At 36.6% G+C, this 14,525-nt stretch overlaps 1 protein-coding gene across 1 annotated transcript in view; it reads right to left on the bottom strand.

Moving 5' to 3' along the window:
• Nucleotides 1–14,525, bottom strand: part of CTNNA3 (catenin alpha 3) — a 1,754,201-nt gene that overhangs the window by 1,693,596 nt on the left and 46,080 nt on the right. The window contains exon 2 of the mRNA XM_080823473.1: nt 8,058–8,161. Coding sequence (XP_080679599.1) covers nt 8,058–8,156 — 99 coding nt within the window. The 5' untranslated portion in view covers nt 8,157–8,161. The remainder of the gene's footprint in view (nt 1–8,057; nt 8,162–14,525) is intronic.

Here is a 14,525-nt window from a genome sequence, read left to right as displayed (position 1 = left end):
AACCTCTGTCGGTCTGTCTCTCTCAAATAAATAAACAAATAAAATCTTTAAAATAAATAAATTTCCTATTATTGTTTTATTATCAATGTATTTAATTTCTTATTAATTAGTTTATATAATTGGCTGCTTCCATGTTAAGGGCATAAATATTCACAATTTTTAGATCTTCTTGTTGGATAGACACCTTTATTATAATATGGTATACTTCTTCATCTCTTAATATAGTCTTTGGTTCAGAATCTAATTTTCTCTTTTTTTATTTTTTTTTTACGTTTCTTTTAATTTTTTTTATTTTTTTATAAACATATAATGTATTATTAGCCCCAGGGGTACAGGTCTGTGAATCGCCAGGTTTACACACTTCACAGCAATCACCATAGCACATACCCTCCCCAATGTCCGTAACCCCACCACTCTCTTCCAACGCCCCTCCCCCCAGCAACCCTCAGTTTGTTTTGTGACATTAAGAGTCTTTTATGGTTTGTCTCCCTCCCAATCCCATCTTCTTTCATTTATTCTTTCCCTACCCCTCAAACCCCCCACGTTGCATCTCCACTTCCTCATATCAGGGAGATCATATGATAGTTGTCTTTCTCCGATTGACTTATTTCACTAAGCATAATACCCTCTAGTTCCATCCACGTTGTCGCAAATGGCAAGATTTCATTTCTTTTGATGGTTTCATAGTATTCCATTGTATATATATACCACCTCTTCTTTATCCATTCATCTGTTGATGGACATCTAGGTTCTTTCCATAGTTTGGCTATTGTGGATATTGCTGCTATAAACATTCCAGTGCACGTGCCCCTTTGGATCACTACGTTTTTATCTTTAGGGTAAATAACCAGTAGTGAAATTGCTGGGTTATAGGGTAGCTCTATTTTCAACTTTTTGAGGAACCTCCATGCTGTTTTCCAGAGTGGTTGCACCAGGTTGCATTCCCACCAACAGTGTAGGAGGGTTCCCCTTTCTCCGCATCCTCACCAGCATCTGTCATTTCCTGGCTTGTTAATTTTAGCCATTCTGACTGGTGTGAGGTGGTATCTCACTGTGGTTTTGATTTGTATTTCCCTGATGCCAAGTGACGTGGAGCATTTTTTCATGTGTCTGTTGGCCATCTGGATGTCTTCTTTGCAGAAATGTCTGTTCATGTCCTCTGCCCATTTCTTGATTGGATTATTTGTTCTTTGGGTATTGAGTTTGATAAGCTGTTTATAGATTTTGGATACTAGCCCTTTATCTGATATGTCGTTTGCAAATATCTCCTCCCATTCTTTCAGTTGTCTTTTGGTTTTGTTGACTGTTTCCTTTGCTGTGCAAAAGCTTTTGATCTTGATAAAATCCCAATAATTCATTTTTGCCCTTGCCTCCCTTGCTTTTGGCGATGATCCTAGGAAGAAGTTGCTGCGGCTGAGGTTGAAGAGGTTGCTGCCTGTGTTCTCCTCAAGGATTTTGATGGATTCCTTTCTCACATTGAGGTCCTTCATCCATTTTGAGTCTATTTTCGTGTGTGGTGTAAGGAAATGGTCCAGTTTCATTCTTCTGCATGTGGCTGTCCAATTTTCCCAACACCATTTGTTGAAGAGGCTGTCTTTTTTCCATTGGACATTCTTTCCTGCTTTGTTGAAGATTAGTTGACCATAGAGTTGAGGGTCTATTTCTGGGCTCTCTATTCTGTTCCATTGACCTATGTGTCCATTTTTGTGCCAGCACCATACTGTCTTGATGATGACAGCTTTGTAATAGAGCTTGAAGTCCAGAGTTGTGATTCCACCAACTTTGGCTTTCTTTTTCAATATTCCTTTGGCTATTCGAGGTCTTTTCTGGTTCCATATAAATTTTAGGATTATTTGTTCCATTTCTTTGAAAAAAATAAATGGGATTTTCACAGAGATTGCATTAAATGTGTAGATTGTTTTAGGTAGCATAGACATTTTCACAATATTTGTTCTTCCAATCCAGGATCATGGAACATTTTTCCATTTCTTTGTGTCTTGCTCAATTTCTTTCATGAGCACTTTATAGTTCTCTGAGTATAGATTCTTTGCCTCTTTGGTTAGGTTTATTCCTAGGTATCTTATGGTTTGGGGTGCAATTGTAAATGGGATTGACTCCTTAATTTCTCTTTCTTCTGTCTTGTTGTTGGTGTAAAGAAATGCAACTGATTTCTGTGCATTGGTTTTATATCTTGACACTTTACTGAATTCCTGTACAAGTTCTAGCAGTTTTGGAGTGGAGTCTTTTGGGTTTTCCACATATAGTATCATATTATCTGCAAAAAGTGATAGTTTGACTTCTTCTTTGCCGATTTGGATGCCTTTAATTTCTTTTTGTTGTCTGATTACTGAGGCTAGGACTTCTAGTACTGTGTTGAATAGCAGTGATGATAATGGACATCCCTGCCGTGTTCCTGACCTTAGCGGAAAAGCTATCGGTTTTTCTCCATTGAGAATGATATTTGCGGTGGGTTTTTCATAGATGGCTTTGATAATATTGAGGTATGTGCCCTCTATCCCTACACTTTGAAGTGTTTTGATCAGGAAGGGATGCTGTACTTTGTCAAATGCTTTTTCAGCATCTATTGAGAGTATCATATGGTTCTTGTTCTTTCTTTCATTAATGTATTGAATCACATTGATTGATTTGCGGATGTTGAACCAACCTTGCAGCCCAGGAATAAATCCCACTTGGTTGTGGTGAATAATCCTTTTAATGTACTGCTGGATCCTATTGGCTAGTATTTTGGTGAGAATTTTCGCATCTGTGTTCATCAAGGATATTGGTCTGTAATTCCCTTTTTTGATGGGATCCTTGTCTGGTTTTGGGATCAAGGTGATGTTGGCCTCATAAAATGAGTTTGGAAGGTTTCCTTCCATTTCTATCTTCAAAAGAAAGCTGGGGGTGGCAATCCCTCTATCAGAAAAATGTCGTCTCAGCCTGCTACTTCTCCGCCATCTTGACTCCTCCCCCTAGAATCTAATTTTTCTGATAAAGGGATTGCCACCCCAGCTTTCTTTTGATGTCCGTTAACATGATAAATGGTTTTCCACCCCCTCACTTTCAATCTGGAGGTGTCTTTGGGTCTAAAATGAGTCTTTTATAGATAGGATATCTATGGGTCTTGGGTTTTTTTAATCCAATCTGATACCCTGTGTCTTCTGACTGGAACATTAGTCCATTTACATTCAGGGTGATTATTGAAAGATAAGAATTTTGTGCTTTTGTATTACCTGTAAAGTCACTGTTTCTGTATATTGTTCTGTTCCTTTCTGGTCTTTGTTACTTTGGGGCTCCCTCTTTGCTTAAAGAATCCCCTTTAATATTTCTTGCAGGGCTGGTTTAGTGATCACAAATTCTTTTAGTTTCTGTTTGTCATGGAAGCTCTTCATCCCTCCTTCCATTCTTAAGGACAGCCTTGCTGGATAAAGTATTCTTGGCTGCATATTTTTCCCATTTAGCACATTAAATATATCATGCCAGTCCTTTCTGGCCCGCCAGCTCTCTGTGGTCAGGTCTGCTGCTAGCCTCATGTTTCTACCCTTGTAGGTTAAAGACCTCTTGTCTCTGAGCTGCTTTCAGGATTTTTTCTTTATTTCTGAAATTTTCAAGCTTCACTATTATATGTCTAGATGTTGGCCTATTTTTATTGATTTTGAGGAGAGTTCCCTGTCCCTCCTGGACTTGAATGCCTGTTTCCTTCCCCAGATTAGGGAAGTTCTCAGCTATAATTTGTTTTATTAATTCTTCTGCCCCTTTCTCTCTCTTTTGCCTCTTCCTCTGGGACCCCAAGTATTCTAATGTTGTTTCGCTTTATGGTATTACTGATCTCTTGAATCCTCACCTCATGATCCATTAGTTGTTTATCATTCTTTTCCTCAGCTTCCTTATTTTCCACCATTTTATCTTCTATATCACTGATTCTAAGTTATACCTCGTTTATCCTAACAGAGCCTTTATTATTACATCTCAGAAATAGCATTTTTTATTTCAACCAGATTTCAGTTGTTTTATTTCTCCATGAAGGGATTCTCTACTGACCTCTATGCTTTTTTCAAGCCCAGCTATTATCTTTACAATCATTGTTTTGAATTCTAGTTCCAACATCTTACTTATATCCATATTTATTAGATCCCTAGCTGTGATTTCTGCCTTTTGTTCTCTTTTGGGGGGTGAGTTCTTCCATCTTGTCATTATATCCAGAAAAGAACAGATGAAAGTGATGGAAAATACAAACATAACAATGACACCAGAAAAATATATATTACACAAATCAGAAAAGAACAGAAACAAAAAAGAAAAGAAAAGGAAAAAAACTGAGAATAAAATCAAACAAGTAGAACAGAACAGAACAATAAACTGGATCTCTACCCTGTTTGTTAGAAGAAACTAGATCCCAATATATGCAAGAAAGAAAACCTTATATAAATATACAAAAATGTAGTTGAATGCAATGAAATGAAACCATAAATGAAATGTATATATATAAACTGTAAGTGTAAAAATGAAAATTCAAAAAGACTTTTAAAAAATAATTGGTAAGAAAATAGTTGAAAAGGATAATAAAATATAAAATTGAAGGACTATACCAGAAAAATATACACTACACTAATCAGAAGAGAACAGAAACAGAACAGAAAAGAAAAGGGGAAAAATGGGAATGAAATGGGAATAAAATCAGATAAGAAGTTGAACCAAACAGAACAGTAAACTAGATTCTGGGTGTATTTTGGTCTGTGTCTTAGAAGAAACTAGAATAGGTCTCCCAAAATAGGTCAGAAAGAAAAACTTATATATATACAAAAGTAAAGTTGAATAAAATGAAGGGAAGCCAAAAATGAAATATATATATATGTAAACCATAAGTGAAAAACTGAAAATTAAAAAAGACTTTAAAAATAATTGATAAAATAAGAAAATAGCTGAAAAGGATAATAAAATATAAAACTGAAGGACTAAAGAATAATAAGAAAAAAACCACAAGTGCTATATACTTTCTTTCCCCAAGAGCCAGAGTTTTCAGTTCTGTACCATCAGTAAACTTGGTATTTGCCAGAAGTTCCTGCTGGTCTTTCGGTGGAGAGGCCTTTTGCCTGATTCTCAGGTGTCTTTGCCCCAGTGGAACTACAACTCCCTTGAGGGGCCAGGCTCAATGTAAGTGGGCTCCAGAGCTGGTGGGGGTGGTGAAAATAATTGTCTGTCCCCCCATCTCTAGCCCAGAAGCTGAAAGTTCATCTCCCCCACTCTTCAGTGCACCCTCACAGAAAAGTGGTCAATTACATTTGTCTCCTCAGTTTCCATCCACACTCTATGTTTACCCAGCCTGTGACCAAGCATTTTTATCTCAGGCACTCCACCCTAATTCGAATCTCCAAACTTTATGGACTCTGTGGTGCTCATGCTTCCCATCTCCTTCCAGGCTAGGGAGGGGTCTCTCACTGCAGTTCTGTCTCTTGCTGCACCCTTGCTCAGAGAGCATTAGACCAACCAGGCAGTGGTTCTCAGTTTATGGCAACATCAAGCAGTAAGCCAGAGCCTGGTCTCACTGTTTGCAACTGCCTTCCCCACTCCAATGCCTGGGAACTCTGCTGCACTCAGGCACCCTCATCCTATTTGTGAGCCTGAGGTTCCTGAGACCAAGCTGTCCCACCTGGGATTCTGCCTGCTTCACCTCCTGAGCACCTTTCAGGTAAACTTCTAAAAGTTCCAATTTTGTGCTCTGCTGCTTATAACACCTTCTGGTACCCAGCTTACAGAGGGTCCCTCCCCTAAAGGTTTATCTTCCAATGTATTGCCTCAGATTCATGTCTGCTCATCTCCTATCTTGCAAAAAGTGGTTGCTTTTCTATTTGTAGAATTGTAGCATTCTTTTCTCAGATCTTTGGTTGATTTTGTAGGTTTATGGAATAATTTGATAACTATCTAACTGATTTCCAGGAACCACACAAAACTAGGATCCCCTACTCCCCCTCCATCTTGGAGGATCTCCTGATTAGCAAGTCTTAAGTGACCAACTCTAATGTTCTACTATTATGGAACAAATAAGAAGTCACATAAGTGTACTAGCTTTTACGAGCTGTCACCAAAATGAAGGCCATTTCCCTATTCACACCTGGTAACTGCATAGGAACAAAATCTTAAATGACTTGTGAGGATTCATTAAAAAATTTCACCAAAAAACTTGGTGATACATTAAAAAAGTGCTCAATATCACTCAGCATCAGAGAAATACAAATCAAAACCACAATGGAATACCACTTCACACTGGTCAGAATGGCCAAAATCAAAAACACAAAAAACAAGTGTTGGCAAGGTAGATAAAAAGAATCCTCATGCACTGTTGGTAGGAATGCAAACTGGGGCAGCCACTGGAAAACAGTATGGAAGTTCCTCAAAAAATTAAAAATAGGACTACCATATGATCCAATAATTCCATTACTAGATATTTACCCCAAAAATACAAAAATAGTAATTAAAAATATATATACACTCCCATATTTATTGCAGCATTATCTGCATTAGTCAAGTTGTGGAAATGACCCAAGTGTCCATCATCAGATGTATGAATAAAGAAGAGGCGGTATACATATATGATGCAATATTATTCAGCCCTTAAAAAAGAATGAAGTCCTGCGATTTACAATAACATGGATGGCCCTAGAGGGTTTAACACTAAGTGAAACATGTCAGTCAGAGAAAGACAAGTACCATATGATTTCACTTAAATGTGGAACTTAAGAAACAAAACAAATGAATGAACAAACACACACAAAATAAAGACATAAATTCAGAGTACAAACTGGTGGTTGTCAAAGGGAACATGTGAGGGATGGGTGAAACAGATAAAGGGAACTAAGAGTACACTTATCTCGAGCACTGAGAAATACACAGAATTGTTGAATCAATGTATACCTAAAACTAATATAACACTGTAGGTTAATTGTACTTGAATAAAAAAAAAGAAAAGGGATAATTTGTTGTAGGAGGCACAATGTGTGATAAGCTTAAAGGAAGTTCCTTCATAAACTTGGGAGTAAGGACAAAAAATTTAAATCTACAGCATAGTGTAAGTTTTTTCATGCTCTGCTCTAAGAACCCCAATAAATAAAATCTGGACTTATATAATAAGCCAAGGAATCATGATGCATATTATGAAAGAATTACTGACTTTATGAAAGACTTTATCATACAATTTCTTAAATAGCTGCTTTTCTCACACATTTTGTTATTTTAAAAATAATTTCCTATTGGGACGCCTGGGTGGCTCAGTTGGTTAAGCAGCTGCCTTCGGCTCGGGTCATGATCCCAGGGTCTTGGGATCGAGTCCCACATTGGGCTCCTTGCTCAGCGGGGAGCCTGCTTCTCCCTCTGCCTCTGCCTGTCTCTCTGTCTGCCTGTGTTCACTCTCTCTGACAAATGAATAAATAAAAATCTTTAAAAAAATAATAATAATAATTTCCTATTTGACAAATGAGCCCCATGTGCCTTGAGACAAGTCACTGAAATTCTCTAGGCTCAATCTCCTCATCTATATAATAAGGGTGGTTTTAACCATGCTGCCTGCCTCACTCAGTTTTCATGACTACAAAACAAGAGATTTTATATAAAGTTACTTTGAAAGCTATATGTACATACTTTTATGGCTGTTGCTTTTATTTTTTTAAGATTTTATTTATTTGAGAGAGAGAGAGTGCACACAAGCAGGGATAGGGAAAGAGACAAGTAGACTCCATGCTGAGCTCAGACCCCCACAGGATTCAATCTCACAACCCCATGATCATGACCTAAGCCAAAATCAAGAGTTGGACACTGAACTGACTGAGCCACCCAGGCACCCCACAGCTATTGCTTTCAAAAGAAAATGGGGGGGGGACTTTCCAAATGTATTATTATTATGAAATATATATATTTTTTGTATTTTAACAGTATTTTTTAAAAGCAATTTTAGATGCCATATTCCCTCTACAAAAATCAAATCTTTCCTTGGTTCATGATCTACTTTTCCCATTTTTTGGTTCTTCTGAAGTTACATATTGTTATTTCCATGGTCTTCATACCTGGATTATGAGTGGCTCCAGTAGCTTCTCTACAGTAAATGTTTGGACCTGCAGATCCTGAGGATCAATATTCAGTGTGACTGGTGTTTCAGCTGACATGCTGCCTGTGCACAAAAATGAAAAGATACTTATTAGTAAAGAAAAATACTTTCTAAAGGGAAGCACTAATGAAAATCATAGAGTGCATGAGATCTGTATGCAGCACCTCTTACTGATATTGGCTGTAGCCCTCAGAGGACCAGGGTGACAAATCCACTAACAGAGAAATAAACAATTCTTTCCCTACCTGTTCTCTGGTAATGCGGTCTGGACTTAAATCCTCTAACAAATTAACCTATGTTGGTATGTTCATGACTAAAATAATAACCCAGGGTGGGTTTGCATTTGTTCAGGATTTTTAAGTAAAAATGAATGGCCAAGTTGATGCAACATATCTTATGGCATGCAAATCCTCTAACTTCCAAGAAATCATAGCACTGAAACAGCCAGCATTCATATTTTGCTTGTTCTTGTTAATAATGACTCAGATGAGGAGGCAAGTAGGACTTTGGAAGATGCTATACATCTCTATTTGTTTTGGGGACTGTTTGAGAGTTTTGATTGAAAAACAAATTAGGGGACAATTTACTTTCCTATACAGAAAATAAACTAATTTAAATTGGCATAGTTATTATAAAAGGAGAGAAGGGATTGATATTTGGGCAAAACAAAAAAAGAAAAAATGACAAGCCATCTTTAATGCATTAACATTAATTTTAAAACCAGTGACATTTTTGCATAAGAATACACAAATATCTCAAATGACCATATGTGACATATTTATTATTACATATTCAAATTAACAACTTGGCCATAAAAACTATTACCCAAATCGCCAAGTCCACAAATTTGTATTAACTTAATCACAATTAAGTATTTATCAAAGGCCCACAGAGATAAGTAGTAAGAAACACGTATTACCTATATGTAACTTAGTCTGTTAAAAAAATAATAAATTTATAGTCCACAGAAACATGTGTTACTATCAAGGCAAAAACCTTCCCACTGAGATTTTACCCATTTTCTTCTCTATTTGTAGACAAGAGAACATAAGATTCCACCCCCAGAAAAATATCCAGATATTTCCCATGGCACCCATGGAAACTAAAACAAAAATAATTAGGAAGTACTACAGTAGTACCCCCTTATCTAGAGTTTTGCATTTTGTGGCTTCAGTTACCCATAGTCAATCGTGATCCAGTCTAGAAACAGATGATTCTCCTTCTGAAATATCATCAGGAAATAAATAGAAGCCTAAGGCTACATCACAATGCCTAAGTCATTCACTTCACTTCATCTCAACTGATAGGCAGTTTACCATCACACAAAATGAAGACTGAGTACAATAAGATATTTTGAAGAAGAGAAAGAGAGACTATATCACAAAACTTTTATTATAGTATATTGTTATAATTGTTTCATTAGTTGTTATTATTATTAACCTCTTACTGTGCCTAATTTATAAATTAAACTTTATCACAAGTACGTATGTGGGAAAAGGGAAGGGAGGAAGGAAAGAATGAGTACATATTTTCATGGTGTTTCTCTTATCCAGAATCAATCCCTTCAACACTCCTTTCCATCCCAGTGATTCTAGGAGATAGAATTGTTCTTTTTTCTATACCCCTGCCTCCAACTCCAAGGGATATCAGAGTCTCAGGGCAGGGCCCATGCTCCCTCCCAAGTGATTCCCCTGAGGGTCTTTTCCCATTCCCCTTCTAGACTTTGTCAACACCCATTGGCCTAGTTCCATAAAATCTGCATCTGCATCTCTTTGGTCATCAACCTCTACTACTCTAGCAGATCCTTCCCTAGATTCATAAGAGTGTTACTGTACATATTCCAAAGATAATCAAGGTCTTCACATGTATGTTTAAGTGAAAAGGTCAATGCTTCACCAATGCCTTTCCACACTGTACAGGCGGAGAGAGACATACACTTAAAACCATACTGTAACTAAAATTAACTCTTATCTTGATGAATTATAATTCTTAGATTAATAACATAATTTTTTAATTTATATTTTATTATTTGCTTTTGTTTTTTGAGAGAGAGTTGGAGGGGAGCTGGGAGGGAGAGAAAGAGAGAGAATCTTAAGCAGGCTCCACGCCCAGTGCAGTACCAAACGTGGAGCTCCATCTCACCACCCTGAGATCATGACTTGAGCTGAAATCAAGAGTTGGACGCTTAACTGACTGAGCCACCCAGGTGCCGCCATAATTTTTTTTTATAACAGAGGCAAATACTATAAAAGTTATAAGCCAATTTTTAAGGGAGAGGGAGTGTCAGTGTCCTGAATCCTTGTGTTGTTCAAGGGTCAACTGTACTATAAATGTTGATAATTTTATATAAAACCCACCAACATTGTTGAATTCAGAGAGAGAGTATACCTTCTGAAATGTAGCACATTTCTACACCCAACCAAACAGTCTGTTCAGGGCCTCTATGCCCCCTTTCAGACTACCGTGTTGTCCTGTTTTCAGTCTATCCTTAACTCTACCACACGCCACTAACAGTGCCTACAATTCCTTTCCTTTTCAAAACACATTTTTGCTTTGGAAAAAAAAATGTATTATTCAAATTATATCAAGTGAAAAAATATTGTTTGAATTTCTTTTCAAATGAAAGTATAAATTACTGTAATTCTATGATATAAAAAATATGAAGCATTCTGAAATATGCTTCAAGTAAAAAATGTTCCCATTGAAAAAACAATAATAACTTTAACTAAGGGTACTCATTTAAAATAAAGCATATCAGAAGGAAGATGGGTGGGAGGATGGGTGAAACAGGTGAAGGGGATTAAGAGTACACTTAATGTGATGAGCACTAAGCAATGTATAGAATTCCTGAATCACTGTATTGGCACACCTGAAAGTAATATAACACTGTATGTTAACTATACTGGAATTAAAATTAAAAACTTAATTTAAAAAATCATGGGTTTAAAATATATATATATAGGGACGACTGGGTGGCTCAGTTGGTTGGGCCACTACCTTCGGCTCAGGTCATGGTCCCAGGATCCTGGGATCGAGTCCCGAATCGGGCTCCTTGCTTGGTGGGGAGCTTGCTTCTCTCTCCACCTCTGCCTGCTTGTATGCTCTCTCTCTCTCTCCCTCTCTCTCTCTCTCTGACAAATAAATAAAAAAATAAATATTTAAAAAAAATAAAATATATATATATATAAAAATACAAAACCATATGATGTAGGCGTATACTACCTAGGTTTTCTTCCCTTTTCACTGGTTTTATTTTCTTTCTAAAAGTAGAAACACGATCTCTTTCTCAGTTCTTCATCTGAAATACAGGTGATGTTTTAAGAAAGGTTCCACCACTATTGCCGAATGGTTTCTCTCAAATGCATTTCTAGGACTGCAATGTTTTGTTTTGGTTTAGCTTGATTCTGGTTTTGGTTTTCGCTTTTTCCAATCATTCCAGCCCCACTTTGATTCCCTCTAACAGAAGCAAATCTAAATTGAAAAATAGGATATTCCCATGATGACCCTTCTGCATAGCCTGGAGCCAATATAAAGTACAATAAAGTATGTCCTTCAGTCTCCATAACCATAGGGTTCTAGCAAATGAGTACTCACAAAGGAGTTTATTTGTTACCTCTCTCATGACAGGAACTATCCCACATATAAATCAAGTCAAGATTACTGACTTTGCTTTGTTCTTTTTTATCTACAAAAAGTAGAGGACACTATTGTGAACTAAAGTAAGATCTAAGTGAACTTCTACAGCCTTTAAAAACAGGTCCTTTCACAGAAATCCATTCACAACAGATTTTCAAAGCTACATTTGGCACCAGAAATTGGAGGCAAGGAAAATAAAAAATTAAGAATAAAAATTATCCACATCATATATAATACCACTAGAAGAATGTCTTTCAACAAAGAGATAAAAGACAAACCTAATTCAGCCAAAGTATCTTCTAAATCTGTGATAATGTCTTTAATACACATTAAGTAAAAAAAAGTTGTTGAGAAGTTCATTTTTTTCATTGCACAATTATAAAATAATATACCAACAAGTCCTTGAAGAACCTTGGCTACATATAATTATTCTTCTTTAAATAAATCCTGTTTCTTATAAAAATCTTTTGGATCTTTTGTATCTGTCCTGCTCAGTAATCTTGATTGATTAGAGATCATGGCAGTAATAGGCAGAAAACTGCAGAATTTTGCAAAAGAAGTTAAAGCAAGGTCAAAGTCTAACAAATTGTTACCAAATTCTTAGAGCAATATCACTATGTGAATCTAAAATAAAAATCCCACTGGGTTGTGGGTATTATAATCCAGAGTATTTGCATTTTATAATCTATAAAATCTAACGAGTTAGGGAGTAGTTCTCAAACAATTCAAGAATAATTCCTATAACATCCTTCATTTCAACAATGTATCGGATTTGGATGAATAGAAATGATGAGATACTCACTATACCATTAGATTCTGAGATTATTATTATTATTTGAAAGAAAGAGAAGGAGTGCACATGAGCTAGGGAAAGAGCACAAGGTGGGAAGACAGCACGTAGGAGAGGAAGGTGGGAGCAGAGGAAAAAGGACAAGCAGACTTCCATCAAGCAGGGAGCCTGGCGTGGAGCTCCATCCCAAGACCATCTCAAGACTCAGATCATGATCTGAGCCTAAAGCAGATGCTTAACTGACGGAGCCACCCAGGCACCCCTGGGGTTACTTTTAGAAAGTTCTTCCTTATGTTGAATAGAAATCTGCCACTTTTTTACTTCTCTCCAATTGAGACTATTTTATAAAGTGAAAAAGGTCAGGTTTGAAGACAAAAAGACTAGAGTAAAATCCCAGTTTTCAGATCCAAAGGGAAGAAAACAAACACTTGACAGAAGTAATAGATGTCTCCAGGAAGAGTCCTTAAGCCAGAGCAAATGCACCCATGTGGATCATTCCCTTCTTCCCATATAACCTTATCCACAATACCTGAACTTCCTTTATTCCATTATATTCCCTGCTTGCAACTGAATTCATATCAATGTTAAATTCATTTTATTTAACAAGCATTTCATTTTTAAATGCGGCTAACTCAGAGGTCATGGAGTACACATATTCAATCATACATTCATATGAACTAGCTCATTACTCTCCATCTGACACCTATTTATGTCACTATCATAGCACAAACTACATTGTATTCTAGTCATATCCTGGCAGTAGAAGAATGTTTGATCAGAGAGATGCACACAGAGGTCAATGGAAAATTTCACCCATTTCCAAAATTTGCCTTGTGGTAGCCACTCCCTTACAAACATTGAAGAGAAAACTTTTCCACCTATTTCTCCCTACTATAACACATGATCCCATCCCCAAATTGTGAAGTCAGACACCTCTTAGTAAAGCTATAATTCTTCTACATAAGTTGACATACTCTTATGGGATGGCTTAGAAACCTAATCATCTATAATATGGTTCCTACAGAAAAGTCCCTAATACAAAATACTCAGTTTAAAAAAAAATAAACTTTGTAACAGTCTGTAAGGTGACAGTTTATTCTCCTTTTAGATTATTAAATTCGATGTCAGCATCATCAGACTTACCTAATTAATCTCTCTATACTCACTTTTGAACTAAATTGTCCAATTCTTTTTTACAAGGATTACTACAATCTCCCCATCATATATTTGGACGATTAATATTTCTTTGCCCCTAAATGCAGACTTTTATTTTTTTCCTCCTAACATTTCATCCTACAGAATCTAGACCTTTGTTCCCACCAGTCAAAAATCAGTATTAGAGAATCCAACATGTTAACACCTCCTCCCAGTTTTCTATTCACCCATTAATCATTCAGTATGAATTCTATAGTCTCCAGTTAAATCACCAAACAATGAGAGCCAGGCCTGAAAACTGATTTTGATACCACTAGAAATCTCTTTTCAGATACCTGATGATCAAATAATAAACACTGTAGATATGATTTTTTTAAAAGATTTTATTTATTTATTTGACAGATCACAAGTAGGCAGAGAGGCAGGCAGAGAGAGAGGGGAGGAAGCAGGCTCCCCACTGAGCAGAGAGCCCGATGGGGGACTTGATTCCAGGACCCTGGGATCATGACCTGAGCCGAAGGCAGAGGCTTTAACCCACTGAGCCACCCAGGCGCCCTGTAGATATGATTTTTTCATCCAGTTATTAATCACTTCTGTGAAATAATCTACTTTTTCATCTTATCAAAAATAAGTTAGGATTTTTTTAATGTTTTACTGAAATAAAGACACCCTTTCCTTCTTACTTAAGAATTCAACTTAAAAAAATCTAGTTTGACATAACTCACTCCTGGAGAATCCATGCCGAATGCTAGTAATTACTACCATTTATTTACATTCTAATTCTTCAGTTTTCTGATAGTTTGGTACCTAGATGTCCAGTATCATTTTAGAAGGCACCTTTTTATC

The sequence above is a fragment of the Martes martes genome (assembly GCF_963455335.1).
Source record: "Martes martes genome assembly, chromosome: 14".
NCBI classification, from domain to species: domain Eukaryota; kingdom Metazoa; phylum Chordata; class Mammalia; order Carnivora; family Mustelidae; genus Martes; species Martes martes.
Note: the sequence above shows the minus strand (reverse complement) of the source record. Positions and strands in the feature narration are given on the sequence as shown.